The sequence below is a fragment of the Acinonyx jubatus genome, chromosome C1 (assembly GCF_027475565.1).
Source record: "Acinonyx jubatus isolate Ajub_Pintada_27869175 chromosome C1, VMU_Ajub_asm_v1.0, whole genome shotgun sequence".
NCBI classification, from domain to species: domain Eukaryota; kingdom Metazoa; phylum Chordata; class Mammalia; order Carnivora; family Felidae; genus Acinonyx; species Acinonyx jubatus.
Window position 1 is genome coordinate 45,689,766 of NC_069381.1, and position 18,515 is coordinate 45,708,280.

Consider the following 18,515-nt stretch of genomic DNA (forward strand, 5'->3'; position numbering starts at 1 on the left):
ACGCTTCAACTTCAAGCTGGCTTGAGTGTGTGTGAGAATGGCCCCTGAGGCCCGAGGGTCCCAAATCAAAGGGGCTTCCACAAGTGTAGAAGCAGGAGGCCAGGCTCCTTCCCTGAGGAAAGCTGGATGAGGGAGGAGTGTGTGAGTCACTTAAATGAGTGCAGGGTGTCTCTGCCATCGGGCTCCTCACGGAATCACAGGACAGGAGGCTGCAGGGACCTCAGAGGTCATGTGGTGGAAAAAATAATCCTCATTTCGCCAAAGACAGAAATGAGCCTCAGAGAGGTGCTCTGACTTGTCCCAAGTGATTAAAATTAGTTTGCAGCTGAGTTTAAGCTGAGAGTCAGGTTATTTACAATATAGCAAACATCAAGGTCTCAGCATAAAGAACGGCTTCTGCTGGGATCATGGACAAGCCGTCTGATATTTACCCAAAGTGTCTTCCAAGAAAAGGGACCGTTAATGGCAGGGAAAGCGCAAGACAAGAGTCGAGAAAATTCCAATTGTTTTTTAATATGTATCTGTATTTTCTTTCCTCCCTCTCTCCTCGTACTCCTCCATCTGGTCTTATCGGGCCACTTGGTAACTGTCACACCCTGAACAGGCCATAGCCCCTGGGAGCGTCACAATCCTAAAATGGGTGTTACTGGCTCTGCTTCTGATTTGGGTTACTGTGGGAATCCAACAAGAAAGTAGACAGTAAATACAGATGATTAGGAGCTGTGATAGTGTGAAGTGTTAGAATGAGAGCTTCTTTTACTGCTGACACATCATATAAATAAGGATCAGCACGTACTTTATAATACTAACAACAGTAGATAGGTTGAACACTTTTCTAATGGGCCAGTCAGGGTGTTACACTGAAACATTCCGGATCGAGAGCAATCATGTGTGCTTCCCAGAAACTAGCACAGTGTAGCTCCTACCCCCATCGGAGGCATCAGCCTGCAGTGGTCTTCTGTCTGCTAATCTGTGTTTCTTTTCACCAGACTGGGAGCTCTTTAAGAGCAGGCACAGTGCCCAACGCTCAGTAGGCATCTGGTAGATGTCTGCTGTGTAAATGTTTCATAAGAAATGTGGGGAACAGTGAAGGAAAAGAAAAAGTGTCTTTTAGGCTTGGACCAGCTACCTATACCATTAACAAGAAGGAAGAATTTGGGCTCATTCCTCGAGACCCTGTGCTATTTCCATGCTCATCAACTTAGCTTAAAATCCTTCTAATAATCCTAAGAGCTCGGTATTAGAATCTTCACTTTAGGTGGTGAAAAACTGAGGCTCAGAGATGTCAGGGAGACTCTTCCAAAGCTTTAAAGCTAGTTAAGTGGTGAGATTCAAACCCAGCTCTTTCTGGCTACCGAACAAAACATTTATTACTAACAGCCCAAACTGACATTGACAGGGCACTTCCTAGGTGCCAGCCACTGTTCTGAGTGTTTACATGTATTTGCACGCAGTCCTCAAGACAAGTCAGTTGGGCAAGGATGACAACTGTCACAATGTTGCAGAGGAGGAAAATGAAGCCCAGAGAGCATCCTGCGGGGGGGGGGGGGGGGGGGGGGCTAGAGCTGGAGTTCTGGCAGTTCGCATTTTAACTACTACGCGGTATAGACAGTTGCACCTCACCCCTGGTCCCACCATTCCCTAGCTGTTTTTGATTGCACCCTTTTCTCTGACATCACATTCTACACTTGCAGAAGGTTGTGCACGTTCCTGCAGAGAACGGGAGGTCCATGGCGGAGCACGGACCATGCAGAAAGATGCGCTTCCTGAGCTGCTCTCGCAAACCCTAGTTTGCAGGTAGCCAATGACGAATGTAATTTCTTTGCTCCCGATAACTCAGCTCCCTCTAAAAGGAATCCTCTAAGAATGCCTACGGAGTCCTTGTTAACAAGGGCCAATAAATTACCAGCCCGCACTTGTATTTTTACTGGCTCACCCTTTCCTGAGCAACACGAACAGCATTTCTGTTCCTCGTAATTCACTGCTCACTATGGGCACTTAGCAAGTTGAACCGCAGCTGACTCTCAATTATCCCTGCCAATGGAGGAGAAGTGGCAGGATGGATAAACCCAAACCGTGCATAATTGAAAAAGCTTTGCTACTTGGTTCTCCCATGGGTGACATATCACTCTGCCTGTTTGTCCTTAAAGATTTATGTCGGGCAGGATACATTCTTGGGAGCCTTTCCTGGCTCTCTACCTGGTCGGAGCCTTCCTCTGGACTCTTGTAAGCTCTGGTACATTCTTCCACTAAAAAATAAAAGTGGCCAAGAACCTACTATGTACCAGGCTTTGTGGTTTGCCAGGGACAGTGATGGCAAACAAGCTGGATAAGGCCCCCGAATGAATGGAGCTCCTTGTTTTACTGGGAGGAGTTGAGAAAGTAATTGGGTTACTCACACGAGGGTCAAAAGTGCTTTATCTTATATAGGAGCTATCAACCCACACTGCAGCTGCCCGTGAGCTTGTGCGGTGCAGGGCAGGTATTTTGCTAACCTGTTCCTCATCCCGTAAATACTGGTTACACAGGAAATGTTTAAGCACTGAACATTTACCATGTATGTGCTAAGGGCAGAAGTGTTTAAGGGACAAAGACCAGAACGTGCCTCGTGTGCTGGTTCTCACCCCTGCCTGGCTGGTCCACTCTGCCCGCAGACCATTTCAGTAATATGGCGGTGTAGAGTGATGGCAGTTCTCAACCAAAAGGAAGCGGGAGATCTGTTTAAAAATTTTTTTTAACGTGTATTTATTTTTGAGACAGAGCATGAACAGGGGAGGAGCAGAGAGAGAGGGAGACACAGAATCTGAAACAGGCTCCAGGCTCTGAGCTGTCAGCACAGAGCCCGACACAGGGCTCAAACTCACGGACCTCGAGATCATGACCTGAGCCGAAGTTGGACGCTTAACCGACCGAGCCACCCAGGCGGCCCAGGAAGCGGGAGATCTGGTTCCTAATCCTGGCTCCGCCACAGGCTGTGAGTCCTCAGAGGGCCCCTCTGTCCTCTGAGCCTCTGTTTTCTCATGTAGCTGTGGTGGGCAAGCCAGAGGGTGCCTAGACACGCGTTGAGGGTGGGGACCACGCTGTGGTCTATCACATCCCCGTGTGCCTGGCACACACTAGGTGCTCCATACACAATTGCTTCTTGAACAAAGGAGTTAATAGATGTCAAACTACTATAAAAGCTATACATTAAGCACTATATGTACAGAAGACATTTTAGCTCAGTGACATACTAATAGTGTTAGAGAGGCAGTTTCAGGGTTGAGTGACATTGGAGCAGAGAGTTATCATTTTAAAATAACAATACTTGACACCTCACGGGCGATTAAAAATGATTTTCAAACCAAAGGACTCAGAGAATGTCTGTGTGGAAAGCCGCAATCTCGCCCGTGTGTTAACGTTAACGTACTAAAGAATTACCAGGTTTACAGCTGAGGCTCTGGCCTTGGGCACAGCACTCAAACTGGAGGACTTGATTTTCTTCCATTTAAAACGATAGCCATCATAGCTGTGCTTATCTTACTGAGTTACTGCAAGGGTCAAAATCAGGTGAGGTGTAAAACACCCTTGTACTGCAAGGTTCTGTGTTGCTTTAGAAAGATGACTGATAACTTTTTCTGATGCGCGCAAAAAGAAACACAATTACTATTATTAATCCGGTTTGGAAAATGAGATTACTGATCCTCAAAGAGAGGTTCCATTTACTCAAGAGTCTCTCCCTCCCTCATGACGGAGTTATAAATAGCAAAGTCAGGTGAGGCTGCAACTTTCCACTAGGCTCTCTGACAAGATGAGGCGACCAAGTCATGTTCTGCTTCACTTAATATAACATCATAAGACCTCGTGAACAGCATCTGATACTGACAAAGTTCTCAGGAAGTAGAGGAACTACCATTTACACAGAACCTACTACGTACCAAGAGCTTTACACCTTCACATCACTTCTAGAGGCAGATAATGCAGCATTCCTAATTTTATAGACTGGGAGATCGGGATACAGAAGTTAGCACTTGATCCAAGGCCACAAAACGGCTAAAGGATTAGGCCCCAGGTCTGTCTGCCTCATTCCTCATTCTGGAAAGCAGGGGATGGGATTAAAATCTGAGACTACCCTGGGCCAAGCTGAAGACTTGGAGATACTGTAGTCTCCTCAGGATGAATAGCTGTGGAATAATCAGAGGCCCTCAAAACACAAAGAAGAGTGCGGCTCCCTAATCACAGCTCCTTAAAAGCTCAGCTTTATCTTTGGGCCCAAGAGCTTATCTTGTGTTGAGCAAATTGAGGCCCAGCTGACTGGCAAAGCAAGAGAGGACAAGAGAGGGTGATAAAATATTCATTTCCTTAAACGGTACCTTCCTGCTAATGATGGACAGCCGGAAAGATCCGGAGGTCACAACTGTTAAAACAAGTGTGATTTTTAGATAGTGACTTGGAGCCTACGCAGAATCTAATCGTGAAACTCTGCATCAGGATATTCCGGCTGAGAAGAGCCTGGGGATTCATGCATTTACCGGGGTCAGAGAGACTTGGCTGGGAGTGGGAGTTCTGCCTCTTGGAGCTCTGTGACCTTGGGCAAGACATCTTATCTGTGTGAGCCTCAGGGTTCCATCTGTAAGGTGGGAATGAGGGTTCAAGCCACACGGTCTTGTTGTGAGAGATAAGATATTGCATGTAAACCCCATTCATGGAGCCCTCAATAAATGTTACCCCTCTCCCCTCCCCGCCCCCCCCCCCAATTTCTAAGAGTCTTGTTGCCCTGTAAAGCAAGCGAACATGTTTCTCTAAAGAATCGCTGTCCTCTGATAGGCACTAGCTGCAAAAGGCAGCAAAGGACCTCGCCTAAGAGACTCTTCAGTCTTAGTCGCTCAGTTTACAGGTGAGTAAACTGAGGCTCAGAGAAGGAAAAGAACTTGAGTTGGTACTTGGACTAGGATTCTGAATCCACACACTGTGTGACTCAGGATGAAGCCTCTTCTCTATATCCTTCACACGAACTTGCTTCATTCTCATGCCAATGTGTGAGTTACAGGGAAACTAGTCCCCTATCTTACCACTGGGGAAACTGAGGCTCATAGAGGGCAAGTGTCTTGCACACTACCACTCAGCCAAAGATAGTTGGTGACACAGCCAGAACTGGAACCCAGTTCTCTGCTCACCTAAACCAGTTCTTCCCACACACAGGATGTCCCACACCCCCAGCCGTCCCCCATGGGGGCCCGCAGGTGCCACTAACTACGGCTTGGCTGGGATTCAGAAACTTTGCACTGAAAAGCCTCATTTTGTCTTACAAGGTGCTTTTTCTTCAGGGGATGACTGGTTAATGGTTTCTTTTGGCCTCATATTCAGACATCGCAAGGTTGTAATAATTTAAAATCTGAGGGGGGCCAGGGCGGCTCAGTCGGTTGGGCATCCAACTTCGGCTCAGGTCATGATCTCATGGTCCGTGAGTTCGAGCCCCGCGTTGGGCTCTGTGCTGACAGCTCAGAGCCTGAAGCCTGTTTCAGATTCTGTGTCTCCCTCTCTCTCTGCCCCTGCCTGCTCACACTCTGTCTCTGTCTCTCAAGAAGTGAATAAACATTAAAAATCAATCCATCAAAATAAAATCTGAGAACAAAAATGTAAGTTTTCCATTTAAAGACAGAAACTGTGTGAGCGCTGACTTTAAACAAGACTTCAGAGCACAACCTTACACTTGCATCCAATCTAGACCGATCCAGGGGAGAGAAAGACGATGATCACTCCATGGGCCTGGTTTACACTGAGCTACTGGTAGAGCTGATGTTATACTTTGGTCATTTACAATTCTGTGCATTTGACGGAAACTGGAAATCTATTTGACTTTCATTACATAAGTAATGCGTGCCCAAGGCAGAATAGCAGACCACATAACTGAGTGAGTTAAGGAAATTAAAATCACTTATTAAATACATTAAATTTTTTCCCCTTCTTCCATGATGTTTATATTTCAAATTAAGGCTGAATTTCTAATTAGTGACAAATTGGATGCTGTCATATTTATCTGATGTGTGGCTATGGTGCAGTTTCTCTAACTCTGATAGGCAAGCAAGGGGGAGGTCCGGTGAGTTGTACCTTCACTCACGTGGGGTCTGATCGCTGCTCTAAATGGCTGTACAGCCCCCGGGAAGTTACTCAGCTTCTCTGGGCCTCAGTTCCCCCTCATAAAAGTGGGATTAAATACCTACTTTATAGCATGTGCGTGAGAATGGAGTGAGTCAAAATGTGTGTGTGGAGTTTTTCACAGAAGCAGACACTGAAGAATATTAATTTACCTTCCCTTCAGGAGGGGTGAAACTTGGAGCTGTACTTTCTTTTATTCAGTTAATATTTCCAGTGCTGTGTTCCGAAGGTGTTTGCTTTAGAGTTTGTCCTTCATTTTCAGTAGTGCTTTTAAAAGAAATGTGATGAACACATTCTTTTGAGAAGCGAAGGACCCTTCTGTATCATGGACAACAACCCTCCAATGGGTTACTTTACTAAAATGGAATGTCTGATTCTTGAGTCAATTGAACATAGTTAAGATCCATTAACAATTAAAACAACGCACTCAACTGGCCATTAAGCATTTCCACAGCAAGGTGTGAAAACTTCTGGTCAGTTGGTAAACGCCAACCACATGAAGTTGTCTTCCATGAGCCTGAATGACAGAAAGAGCTATGTGACCATGAGAAGGGAGCGCCCTCGGTTCTGCAGACCCTTCAGAGCATTTACTGGTATCGGTGCAATGGTAAGAGAGAGAAGCGATTTTATACCTGATAAATGTTTTCTTCCGTTTCGGGATCACGGATTGGCTCGTGTCCAGCCTCAAACACAATGTACTATTACGGAGCGGCCAGAGAGGAAAGGTCAGAGGGGAAGGCGAGAGAGGAAAAAAAAGGCATTTGGAATTCAGGATACAAATCTCAGTGAGCATTAAAGAAACAGTCACAACAGAAAATACCCTCAAGAGACAAGTGGATTACGGAAACATTACGGGTGCCTTGCACACCTCTGCCTTTTCTTACAAAAACGGCAAGGGTCTGATGGTCAGTGGTACAGGAGTGATTGCATGGGCCCCTGCACATCTTTGGGGAGATGTAACTTCTTCATTCAATGGCATTTTATCTCAGTAAGGTCTGCAAGTGCTTCATTGCTGAGTGGGAATGACATCTCCTGGGAACATCTGGGATCCCAACTTCATAATCTGGGTGACATCTGCTGCCCCCCTTTGCTTCCCTAAAGCTCCTAACTCAGCTTTGAAGTGCTCAGAAACCCCAAACCTCCGCATCCCATAAATAGCACCTTATTTTACATTCTTAGTTTTAAATACTGAAACTCAATTTCTTTTCCCCTGTGCACGTTTCAGACTTTAAAGGACTGAGCCATTCCCAATAGGGCAATATTCTTCATTCCCTGTGAGCCAGTTGCCCAGGGCAGAGCTCACATTCTCGACAAATCCTCGCCCTCAGCATTCTATAGCCAGGGCATGCCGTTAGGCGTATCTTTGGCTTTTTTTGGTCACATATGCTAGAAACCTCTACTTTGTGTTACTCATATTATATTACTCATTTTATCCATATGGTTTTATTTTTGTCATAGCTGTACCAGCTTTCTGTGTGGAAACAGATATGTGTGGCACACACACACATATAACTCATCAGTTTCAGGTTTTCTTTTATGTCCTGCAAGTTCATTTTCTCACTCTTTTCTCTCCTTGGGAGTAAGTATGAGCGGGCTGGGGTTGGTGGTGGGAGGCATCCTCTTCCCTTTTCTCTGCATCTGTTTGTACACAGCACACACTTGGATCCAAGAGAAGCCATCTCTCTAGCCACACCTGGGCTGCGAGCTTGAGAGTCCAAGGGTAGTTACTACCTGGGACATCTCTAGGATCTCCCTTACTCTCCTCCCAACAGCCCCTATGGCACGATCCAGACAATCAGAGGGGCCAGAGAGATCTCTCCCCATAGCCTTCCCAAAGCTTACAGACTGCCCTTTGGGCTTGCACTCAAATGTCACCCAAACTCACTCCCCATCCCCGGTTCCTAACTCAGAGAAGCCTCCACACGAACTTGGAATATACAAGAGACTCCTGAAAACATCCAGTTCTGAGAATCAAACTTTTACAGATAGTGGAGGGGGCTGGGGCAGGGGCAGGAAGGAGGAAACCTATCTCAAGATCCCATGTTATGGATGCCAGCCAAATTTCTGTTCATTTTTTATGGAAATTCACTCCTGGAGAGGCTGGCAGCCCGCACCCTTGGAAATAATCTCGGTCCCTTCTCCAGGCTCTGCCGTCAGGGGATTCTTCAGGGCTCTGACAAAGTGTCTGTAGCACAGGCCTCGCCATTCCTGACCCTAAAACCCCGATGGGTTTCAGAAATTACCTGGTATACAGGATCTTCAACATCCTCTTCCAAAATTGTCTACAGCAGAGCGAGTGAAGGGAGGTTGAAAAGCAGAAGATATAAAGGAAGAGGTGTGAGACTGTGTTCAGAAATCACAGGACAGTACAGAAACCAGCTCTGGGTAGGACAGGCTGCTGGCTCATTTTAGGGAGAAAACACACAGGAAAAAAAAAAAAAAAAAGGAAAAGAAAACTCTTGCAGCCACCCCCACCCCCACGCCCACTATCAACAACAGCAAAAGCAATTGCATTTTTTCTGTTCTCCTGCCCAGAAATCTTCCTCGGGATTCAAGATTTCACTTTCTCTCACATGTTCAGGATTTCAGAGAATAAAAGATCATCTCTAATGGCTTGCGCTTGGTGCCTGAAATTTACACGGGAACCTTTCATCTTTGTTTATTTCTACTTGGCAGCGGGAGGACAGGACCTGACTGTCAGTTTTCACATCTGTTTATTTGAAGTCCTAGTCTTCCCTGGTACTCGGGTAAATTCACAGGTATACCTGATACACAGCTTGTTCACACTGCTTATCCTTTTGTGCCTTTTTTTCCAATTCTTCTCGTTGCTTCAATTCGTAAATCAGTTGAAAGAGATCTCTCAAGTCCAGAATAACAGGTTCAGCCTGGAGTAGAAGGTGGGATGAAGCGCATTAATAAGGGAATGGTATAAAGGCAGAAGCAGCCCGGCCCACTTTTGCCTTTGCCTGGTACAACCCGCAGCCCTTCCTTTTCCTATTAAACTGAGAGCATTCCGTCTTTAATTAATTCTACCTTGTTTATATTGGTTTAGCAAATTGCATCTAGGCTAAAGTTCATTTCTTCGACTAATTATATTTGCAAATTCATAATAATCATAAGCATAAAAGGCACTGCTTTTATTTATTAGTAATTCTAAATACAATAAAATTAGGGTAGGCCTTATGCAAAACAGCTATTTGTTTTCTCTTATTTTCTTTTTAAATGAGGCTATGAACACAAGGAAACTTATTTGTGTAGTGTGCCTCCATCCAGCTTAATCAGAAAGGAAAATAATTAGTCATTACGAAATACCCATTAGGGAGAAACACGACCGGATGGGCTGGAGCAAGCTTCCTTGCTCCGAGGCTATCTGAGCATCAGCATCGCTCCGTCTTACATCAGAGGCGGCCTTCAAACACCAACAGCGTGACTGCACACGCTGTCCCCTAAAGCTACCAGGAAAGGCGCCCTCCTTGGATGGGGATACTCACCGCCTGGGCTGTTTTTATGGCGACAAATCTGTGATTCCCTTCCTTCCCACAAACGTATCCAAAGGCCCGGTGGTCTGTGATGTCCTTTGCAATGTAGGAAATTTCATGAACAGCATGATGATGCTGAAGGGCCTATCAGAGACAAAAGGAAGAACATATTTCATGGGACTTTCCCTTCGAGCTGTTGATCAATAAGAGATGCGTTTCAGCTACGTGTGAACAGGCCCGAAGGGCTTTGGAAAAGCTGTTGGGTCCAGATGGAAGGAAAAAAGAGCTGCGCCTGCCCTTGAGGGGTGGAGGCTTTCCTCCATGGTCTTAGTGCTGTGACCAGGCAGACAAACAGGACTGCTCATATGCTGAATGAGCGTCTGTGGCCGTGGCTTCCATTAAGCTTGCCAGGGCCAGTCAGTCTAGTTCAAGGTGCAGGCTTCTGCGACAGCTCTCTTTGTGACACAGCCCCACTGAAGTTCCGGCTTGATATTTAATACATTTCCATCCCCAGGGCCTCTGCTTGCCGTGGTGGAAAAGTACAGGGAGTACCGTTCAGTGTCACAGAACTATGCACTTGTATGGTTACAACCCTTTTTTGACCGATGGTGACAGAGTGTCTCAGGGAACAAACACCTTCTTCTATCTTGTCCAGAGTCACCATCTGGGCTAGAGGTAGATACCGTTAGTTCTCAAGCTCTTCCTGGGCTGGTCCCTCTGTTTGCCATGCCCATTCTTCTACCCATTTGCCTGAATCCTCCTATTCCCTTTCAAAAGGACATTTGAGGGGCGCCTGGATGGCTCCGTTGGTTAAGTGTCCAACTCTTGGTTTTGGCTCAGGTCATGAGGTCATGGTTTTGTGGGTTCGAGCCCCCGGCTGGGATCTATGCTGCCAGCTTGGGATTTCCTCTCTCTCTCTCTCTCTCTCTCTCTTGCTTTCGCTCGCAATCTGCCCCTCCCCCACTCGCACTATGTCTGTCTCTCTCAAAATAAATAAATAAACAAACGTAAAAAAAAAAAGACATTTGAATAGCACCACCTCTGTGAAATCTTCCCTGAATGAGGCTTGCTTTTCCTCCTCTGCAGAAATAATTCCATAGAACTTCGGTCTCTACTGATACGGCAATTCCTAATGGAGTCCTCACACACAGTTCCCTGGGTTCTTGCTTTCCAGACCTTCCTACTCTGATATATTTACCTGGCTCCTTGTCTGTCTTCACAGGATCCATCTTCCTTAACTCTGTCTTCCTAGAACCTTGTGCTATGTTTGACCCATAGTTCCTGAACTCAAGTAAATCAGGATAGTTGATCAGTAATTTGGTAATCTTTTGAAGCTGATCTTCCCACCTTTATTATCTAAGCTTCAACAAATAATGCTTGCCATCCTATTGGTGATGGCCATCTGTAGGACCATTTTCCTATATTAAACCTACTCAAAGCAACACTTAGTACTCTGTGTAAAGGCTTGCGCAGGTAGCTGGGCATTATATGATGTGCTTAAAGTCCTTATAAGGGGCCTTTTCATTAAATTACATATTAAGAGCCTTGTATTCTGGCCACTTTGTGAGCACAATGCACTCCCTGCACCTCTCTGGACCTTTGTTTCTTCTTCTATCCAATGAGAAGTTTGTACCAGATCAATGGCTCCTAACTCAAAGCCCTGGGTCTACTTGCATCATTAAAGGTAATAAAAAGAAGTCCTAAGCAGTTTTCAACATTTCAAAAAGCTAAGCAGAAATTTGTAACTACTCTTAATTAAGACTACACATGTGCATGCAAATGAAAATGCCAAGTTCTTTTCGAAATGTATCAGGTTTATGTTGTACTCCTTAGAATCATCTCTGAGGAGATTCTCTTTGGCATTTACTTATGGGTTTGAATAATTCAAGTAGGAAAGTGAATGATTATAAATACCCTTTTTTTTTGGTTGGACAAAATCTTCCCTGTTACCAAGTCCACGGAAGGAGGGAGACATGTAACACAAAGGGAACTTAATCATGAACATGGTAGGAATCACTGGAGTAGATGTTCTGGAAGGTCTGGTCCTATCACCCAAGATCCTTTAGCCATTAGGACCTTGAACCACACGGTCAATCTCTTAGGTCAGTGGACATTTAGTCTCATGATGGTCATCACCTTAGCTCCGGACTACTGGCCCTGGCCTTCCAAAACACCCATTCCCACACTGCTACGATCTTTCTAGGTTTCTGACCTCATGAATCATTTCTGCAGTAGAATTTGCTGTTGCACCTTGACCTTCTAGACTCTGATCACTCATTAACCTCTCTGACTGCTCTTGTGACTCTCCCTTCTGGTCGTGCCTTGCCCAGGTTGTCCACTGACCGCTGCACATCATGTTTGGTGGGTGGTGTCACTGTCTAGTCACCTAACTGGCCACAAGACAACTGTGTAATTCTAGTGAATTCTGACCCAAATAAAGTTGGCGGGGAAGGAAATGTTTGTTAGTGGAAGACCAAGAATCCATTTATTCTTGTTTTATTAAGTGGACATGCTTAGCTAGTGGAGGAAAATTGCTCAAAGAGTGGTAGCTTTTTCATAGTGTTAATGATGTAAAATTGATGAGATTTATATTCACACAACATGGGTGTATTGATTTATAGGCTTTTGTGAACTAGAATGGTATGCAGCAGGGGAAAGTGGAAGACAAAGACATTCTCTTTCTCCCCCTTTCCTCAAAGTATTTTTCTCTCTGCATAACGTGGAGAATGTTATCCACGTTTCCTATTAAATCAAAGTTTGACGACAGTACCTTATTGATTGCCAAGTGGAATATTGCTCTAAAATTAAACTGTGATTAGAAGTCTTCCTGGTGGAATTAGATTTGGAGAAGACTGTGCAAGGGTAAAATATCACCTACTATGAAAGACAGCAGATGGAGTTGCTTTAATTTATCTGGGAATCCTCATTAAGTGTTTTAAAATCAAAACATTTTTAACGCCTGATGATACCTAATATTGCCTCGCGAAGTATAGCTCTGTGCGTGCCTGAAGTGCCTAAAGATGTCTGTAACATGATCTTTTCCCACAGTTAATTTTATGTTATGTTAAATAGGATTGCTGTGAAAGTGGCTCATTTATTTGGAAACTAAGCATCATTGAGGGGATATGTCTCCACTTTCTCCAACCTCAACTGTGCAGATACAGCACAGATAACTTGGAGATACAAACACATCAGAATTCTGATAATCCCTATGGTCATATTACTGCATTCATCGTGGCAACTGCAAGAATCTTGCAAATACTTGTTCACTGAGGCTCAAAACTGCTCCATGTCTTCTAGGAGATTTTATGAGCACAGTCAAAGCCAAAGGAACCTTGAACATCCTATTGTTTGGCTGCATTTATGAAAGGACTCAGGGTCACAGAGAGTTCTGGAGGGACCAGTCCTGAATGCAGCCCTCATTCTCCCTATGAAGGATAATGGAGCATTGACAAGAGGAAGCAAGATCATGTAGAATCGAGGTCTCCACTCCTTAGGCTCCTGCCTCCCCAGTCCAACAACAAAACCATGATCCCTGAAAAGCCTGGATGAGGAAGGGGAGAGTTGGCCAAGGAGGGAGAGTTGGCCAAGGAGGCAGAGTTGAAGCTGTTCCAGATTCTTGCAGGTATCTGAGGTCAGAGAGGGTCATAAGTCAGAAGGTTTGGAAGAGAGGCTGGTTTGCTATAAGGATCTCAAAGAAAAAGGTCAAGACAGCATGTTCTGGAAGCAAACTCTCATGAGCTTGTGACTATCTGTGATGTTCACTGAGCAGTCAGGCTGGAAAGATGTGGTGAGACCCTTGGCCATGGGAAATAAAGATTGTTTCATTCCAGGAGGGTTTCTGTGGGGAGGTCCTGGGCATCACAAGTTGTTCTGGAGGGCATAGGGAATACTGGGCCAGAGGACGAGGGAGCGGGGAGGAAAGGGAGAGTCTGGTCTTCCTTCTTCCACATTTCCTTAGGGAAACAGTTTGTCTTAGGAAAACTTAGTCTAGATATTGAGGTACCGCCCCAAATCTAAGCAGGTATTTGCTTTTAAAAGTAGTCTTCAACGACACCCTGTTTCTCTGCTACCACTTTATTCTTCTCCCATTCAGAACCCTCCCTGTTGTATTACGGATGAAAGTTGTTACTGAAGAATTCTAAGGATAGACCAGAGATTAGACTTCTCAGTCTGGTCTGATCTTCCTCCCATCACTGAACTTCAGGGGAGCCAGGCTACAGATAGTCTGAAGAGCCCATCCCTGCCACCTTCGGTTCTGTACTTCTGGGCCTGTGTGCCACTGTTCACATTTTCCCTGTCGATCACCCTCTTCATCCCCATCACCAATCCTTCAGTGACTCCATGTAACTAAATCATACATATGCTCCCAGGCTAGTTCCAACAGCGTGCTCATCCAGGGAACCTTCCCTGACCCCTCCATTTCCCTCCGTTTCCCAGTGGTAATTCCTGTCCCTAGACCTCAGTGCCTTGTATTTGTTCTTCTATCTAGGATGCTTCATTTTGTTTCACATTTACCCATTCATCCACTTCTTCATACCATGTGTATTTACTGAGTACCTGTTATGTTCCAGGTCTCATGCTTAGTCCTACATCCATCTAGATTCTTAAAACATAGTCCCTTCCCTGAGGACCTTGCAATCTCATAAAAACACGCAGGATAAGAAACCAATGACCACGATATAATAAGATGAGCTTATATTAAAGGTGTGCATAGGGTGTTACATTGGCTCAGAGCAGGGATGGGGAAGGGCGTCAGGAAGACTTGACAAAGCAGCTGGCCTTGAACTGAAAATCAAAGGCTAAGGGCAAGTCCCCAGAAAATCATGGGAAAGGGCAGTCTAGGCAGAAAGAACCGAACATTCACAGGAAAAAATACCCACCAGGACTCAGGGGAGTCAACAAACAAAGCAAAACAAAACAAAACCTCTGTGCACCTGTTTTCTCTCTACTTTGGGGTTGTTAGCTTGTTGAGAGAAAGATCCGTGTCTAATTCTTCTCAGTCTCCTCCCAGCTCCTAATACTATTCCTTTTGAACAGTAAGTGCTAAATAACGTTTGATGAGCTACAGAAGGAAGGAAGGAAGAGCCACGCCATCTGAAGACACGCACTGCATGAGGTAGTTGCTCAATAAATGCTCGATGAATGACTGAATCAGGTTAATTCATGACATTTCACACAAGACTCGTTCTGTGAACAGAAGGTTTCTTATCTGATCATCATTAAATCTTTTTTTTTTTTCCTTAGCATTTCTATGAGCCATTTACCAATGTTTAAATGAAGTATCAAATTGTTTGGAGGGTTACCATCTGACAGAATAAATTACAGAGGAGACTTAATTTGTAGTACGGTTCAATACAACCAATTAAATACAGTATGGATTGGAAAGTCATCTACTCAGACTTTACCACTAGCTTTTTTTTTTTAAAGAATAAATTCTACCCTATTTAGCCTTCATATTATTTGTGTGTATGTGTGTGTGTACAGGAGTGTGTGCTTTCTCGAGGCAATATCAGTCACAGGGAAAATACACACCAGGCTTCAAGTGAGTTAACAAAAACAAAACAGAAAAGCAGATACGCAGATAGACACAGAATAAAAATAGATACATGAAAAATACACTGCTTCACACCACAGACAATTACAGTAGTTAAAACCTCACAAGACAAAGGCAGGCCCAGGCTCATTATAAAGGCCTTTCTCTTTTCTAACATATTTTTGGATGCGTGTGCTGCATCACAGTGCCAACGAGGCTGGGAAGCAACCTCTGTACCACCCCCAGGCGCCCCATCATGAAATGCTCAGCGGAGCTGGTCAGAGTAAAGTCTTCCTTGAGGTCCCACCCTGAAATCTTCTAGAAGGTGTAATTCAAGGACAAAACCCAATTTCCAAACATTTAGTCTCTAGCTGCAAGGGCACTGTGATAGCAAAGGGAAGAATATGGACTCTGGAGCCAAAGAGAACACAATTCAAATCTAAGCATTATCATTTACCAGACGGGTAGCTTCAGGCACCTCTTTCTAACTTTCTGAGACTTATTTTCTCTTTTTGTACGACATGCAGAATGATAAAGAACCTGAAAGTTTGTTGGAAATATTAAACTAATTCATATAAAACAGACCAGATATAAATGAAATGTCATGTTTTCCCCACCAGAATGAAAAAAAAAAAAAAGAAAGAAAGAAAAGGAAATACCTAGTGTTGACAGAAGTGTGGGGAAATATACTTTCTTTGGCTACTAGTTTTCTATGTGTTCACTGGGGATAATAATAATAACTCTCTCATGGTCCTGTTAGGAGGATAGATGACTTACGGATAGGTAAAGGGCTTGGAACAGTGTGAAACACGTAGCAAGGGCTGTGTAGATTTTGGCCATTATGGTTACTTTTATTGTTTGTGGGAGTTTGATTTGGTGCAACTTTTCTGGAGGGTAGACTGGCTGTGTATTTCAAAGCCTTAAAGACATGTATAAACTTTGACCCATGATTCTTCTTGCAGGGATTCAATTATCTGTAAATAATGTAAGGTGTGTGTGGGCAAAGGCTCGGACACAAGCTATTCCCCACCGTGCTATAAGAAATAGTGACAAATTAGGAATGTTTGAAAGGTTGAGCACTAACTGGTTGTAGAAATTGCATTGTGATATATGATGAAAGAATACGCGGTAACTGGAAATCATCTGGAGAAGTGTTAGGAATTTTCGGCATGGAAACATAGTCATGATATTCTGTGGAATTAGAGAAAACATCTTGCAAAATAGTATGTTCAATATGATCCTGTTTTTGGAAAAAGAGCATGCATACCCATATATATGTATAAAGCATCTAGAAGTATGCCCAACAAAATCTTAATGAGACCTCTCTCTTGAGTGGTGGAATTACCAGTGATTTTCAGAATCTGACTTTTTGCGTATTAATACTAAGTAAAAAATTACACTTCAGTTAATTACATAAATACTAAGCGTTAAATAAGTATTAGAATATTAATAAGTATACAAGGGCGCCTGGGTGGCTCAGTCGGTTGAGCATTTGACTCCTGACTTTGGGTCAGGTCATGATCTCACTGTTTGTGGGATTGAGCCCCATGTCAGGCTCTGCACTGTCAGCATGGAGCCTGCTCGGAATTTTCTCTCTCCCTCTCTCTCTGCTCCTCCCCCGCTCTCTCTCAAAATGAATACATAAGCTTACAAAAATATTGATAAGTATTAAAGAAAGAACATAAGATGCTTCTTTCTTATTTGGATTCAGTGAATAATGTGTGCACTGCCGTCTATAGGTTTCTACACTCGTCCCGGAGTCCACTCAGCCTCCATCACTCTCCGCCTCCACAACTGCATCTTGTCAAGTGCACCCCCCGATGTCTTTCACTCTCTCCATTTCTCTCCATCTCCACTACCAGACCCAGGTCACAGCTACTATTTCCAGCCTGGATAAAAACAGCAACCTCAGTCCCCACCCATCCACTTCTGAGAACCTCTGCTACGATCATCCCACCACAGATGAAGGGATTGAGAGAAAATCTTGGCAACTCTGATCAAGGCTATCTCATAGGTAAAATACATCAAAGACTGCCCAAAGGCTCTTCAGGTAAAGACCAAAATCTTTGCGAGGGCCTCTGTCCACCTCCCCGGGGTGTCTCGCCATGGCTCCCTTGCTTCCTACAACCCTGGCGGCCATTATTCAGACTCTCGGAAGCGCTGCCCTCCCACCTCAGGGTTTTGCACAGGCTACTCTGTCCACCTAGGGCACTCAACTCCTCCTTCTTCAGATCTCAGCAGAGATGCCTGTTCCCCTCTCAAGTCTTCCCTGACTTTCCAGTAGGGACCTGGTTCCCATGCCACACGTCTTCTTAGCTTGCTGGACTTTTCCACGTGGGGCAGCTGTTGAGTTTGTCACTATGGATATGGACACATACACATAATAGCTCCAGGATGGCACCAACGATACCATTTTTTCCTTATCTCATCCTGAGCATCAAATACAGTGCCTGACATAGAGCAAGCAAGCAGTACATATATATTTTTTGTTGTTAAAGTTTACCATTTTAACCATTTTTAAGTGTACAGTTTTGTGGCATGAAGTGCATTCACACTGGTCTGCAGCCATCACCAGCACCTATCTCTAGACTTTGCCATCTTCTCAAGTTGACAGTCTGTACCATTAAATACTAACCCACTCCTCTCTTCCCCCAGCCCCTGGAAGGTACCTTCTCCTTCCCGTCTCTATGAGTTTGTCAGTACATATTCTTAATAAATAACTTGAATGAATCTGTCAGCAGGACTCCGAATCCAACTCTCTCCTTGAACCCCCCACTCCAACCCACTCCCTCTAGGGATGTCTTCCTCACTAAGACTTTACTTCCTTAGCTGTTAAAATGAGGAGGCTGTATGCAGTAAGTAGTCAGGTCCTGTTTTGCTCCAGACGCTTTTTAAAATTTTATTATTTTTTAATGTTTATTCATCAAAAAAATTTTTTTAACGTTTTATTTACTTTTGAGAGAAACAGAGACAGAGTGTGAGCGGGGGAGGGGCAGAGAGAGAGGGAGACAAAGAATCCGAAGCAGGCTCCAGGCTCCAAGCTGCCAGCACAGAGCCTAATGTGGGGCTCGAACCCACAAACCACAAGATCATGACCTGAGCCAAAGTCAGACGCTTAACCGATGGAGCCACCCAGGTGCCCCAATGTTTATTCATTTTTGAGAGAAAGAGAAAGCATGAGTGAGGGAGGGGCAGAAGAGAGGAAGACACAGAATCTGAAGCAGGCTTCAGGCTCTGAGCTTTCAGCACAGAGCCTGACGTGGGGCTCAAACTCATGAACTTCAAGATCATGACCTGAGCTGAAGTTGGATGCTTAACCAACTGAGCCACCTAGGTGTCCCTGCTCCAGACACTTCTTCGAT

At 44.6% G+C, this 18,515-nt stretch overlaps 1 protein-coding gene across 22 annotated transcripts in view; it reads right to left on the reverse strand.

The window, feature by feature from the left end:
• The window catches only part of DAB1 (DAB adaptor protein 1), a 405,747-nt gene that overhangs the window by 59,462 nt on the left and 327,770 nt on the right, over window positions 1-18,515 (reverse strand). For 13 of the 22 annotated variants that reach the window (XM_015072345.3, XM_053214136.1, XM_053214133.1 and 10 more), the window contains 4 exons: window positions 9,630-9,761; window positions 8,904-9,023; window positions 8,382-8,420; window positions 6,771-6,836 (listed from right to left, as the gene is read on the reverse strand). In XM_015072345.3, coding sequence (XP_014927831.1) covers window positions 6,771-6,836; window positions 8,382-8,420; window positions 8,904-9,023; window positions 9,630-9,761 — 357 coding nt within the window. The remainder of the gene's footprint in view (window positions 1-6,770; window positions 6,837-8,381; window positions 8,421-8,903; window positions 9,024-9,629; window positions 9,762-18,515) is intronic. The other 9 variants (XM_053214139.1, XM_053214135.1, XM_053214140.1 and 6 more) reach the window with 2 other exon arrangements.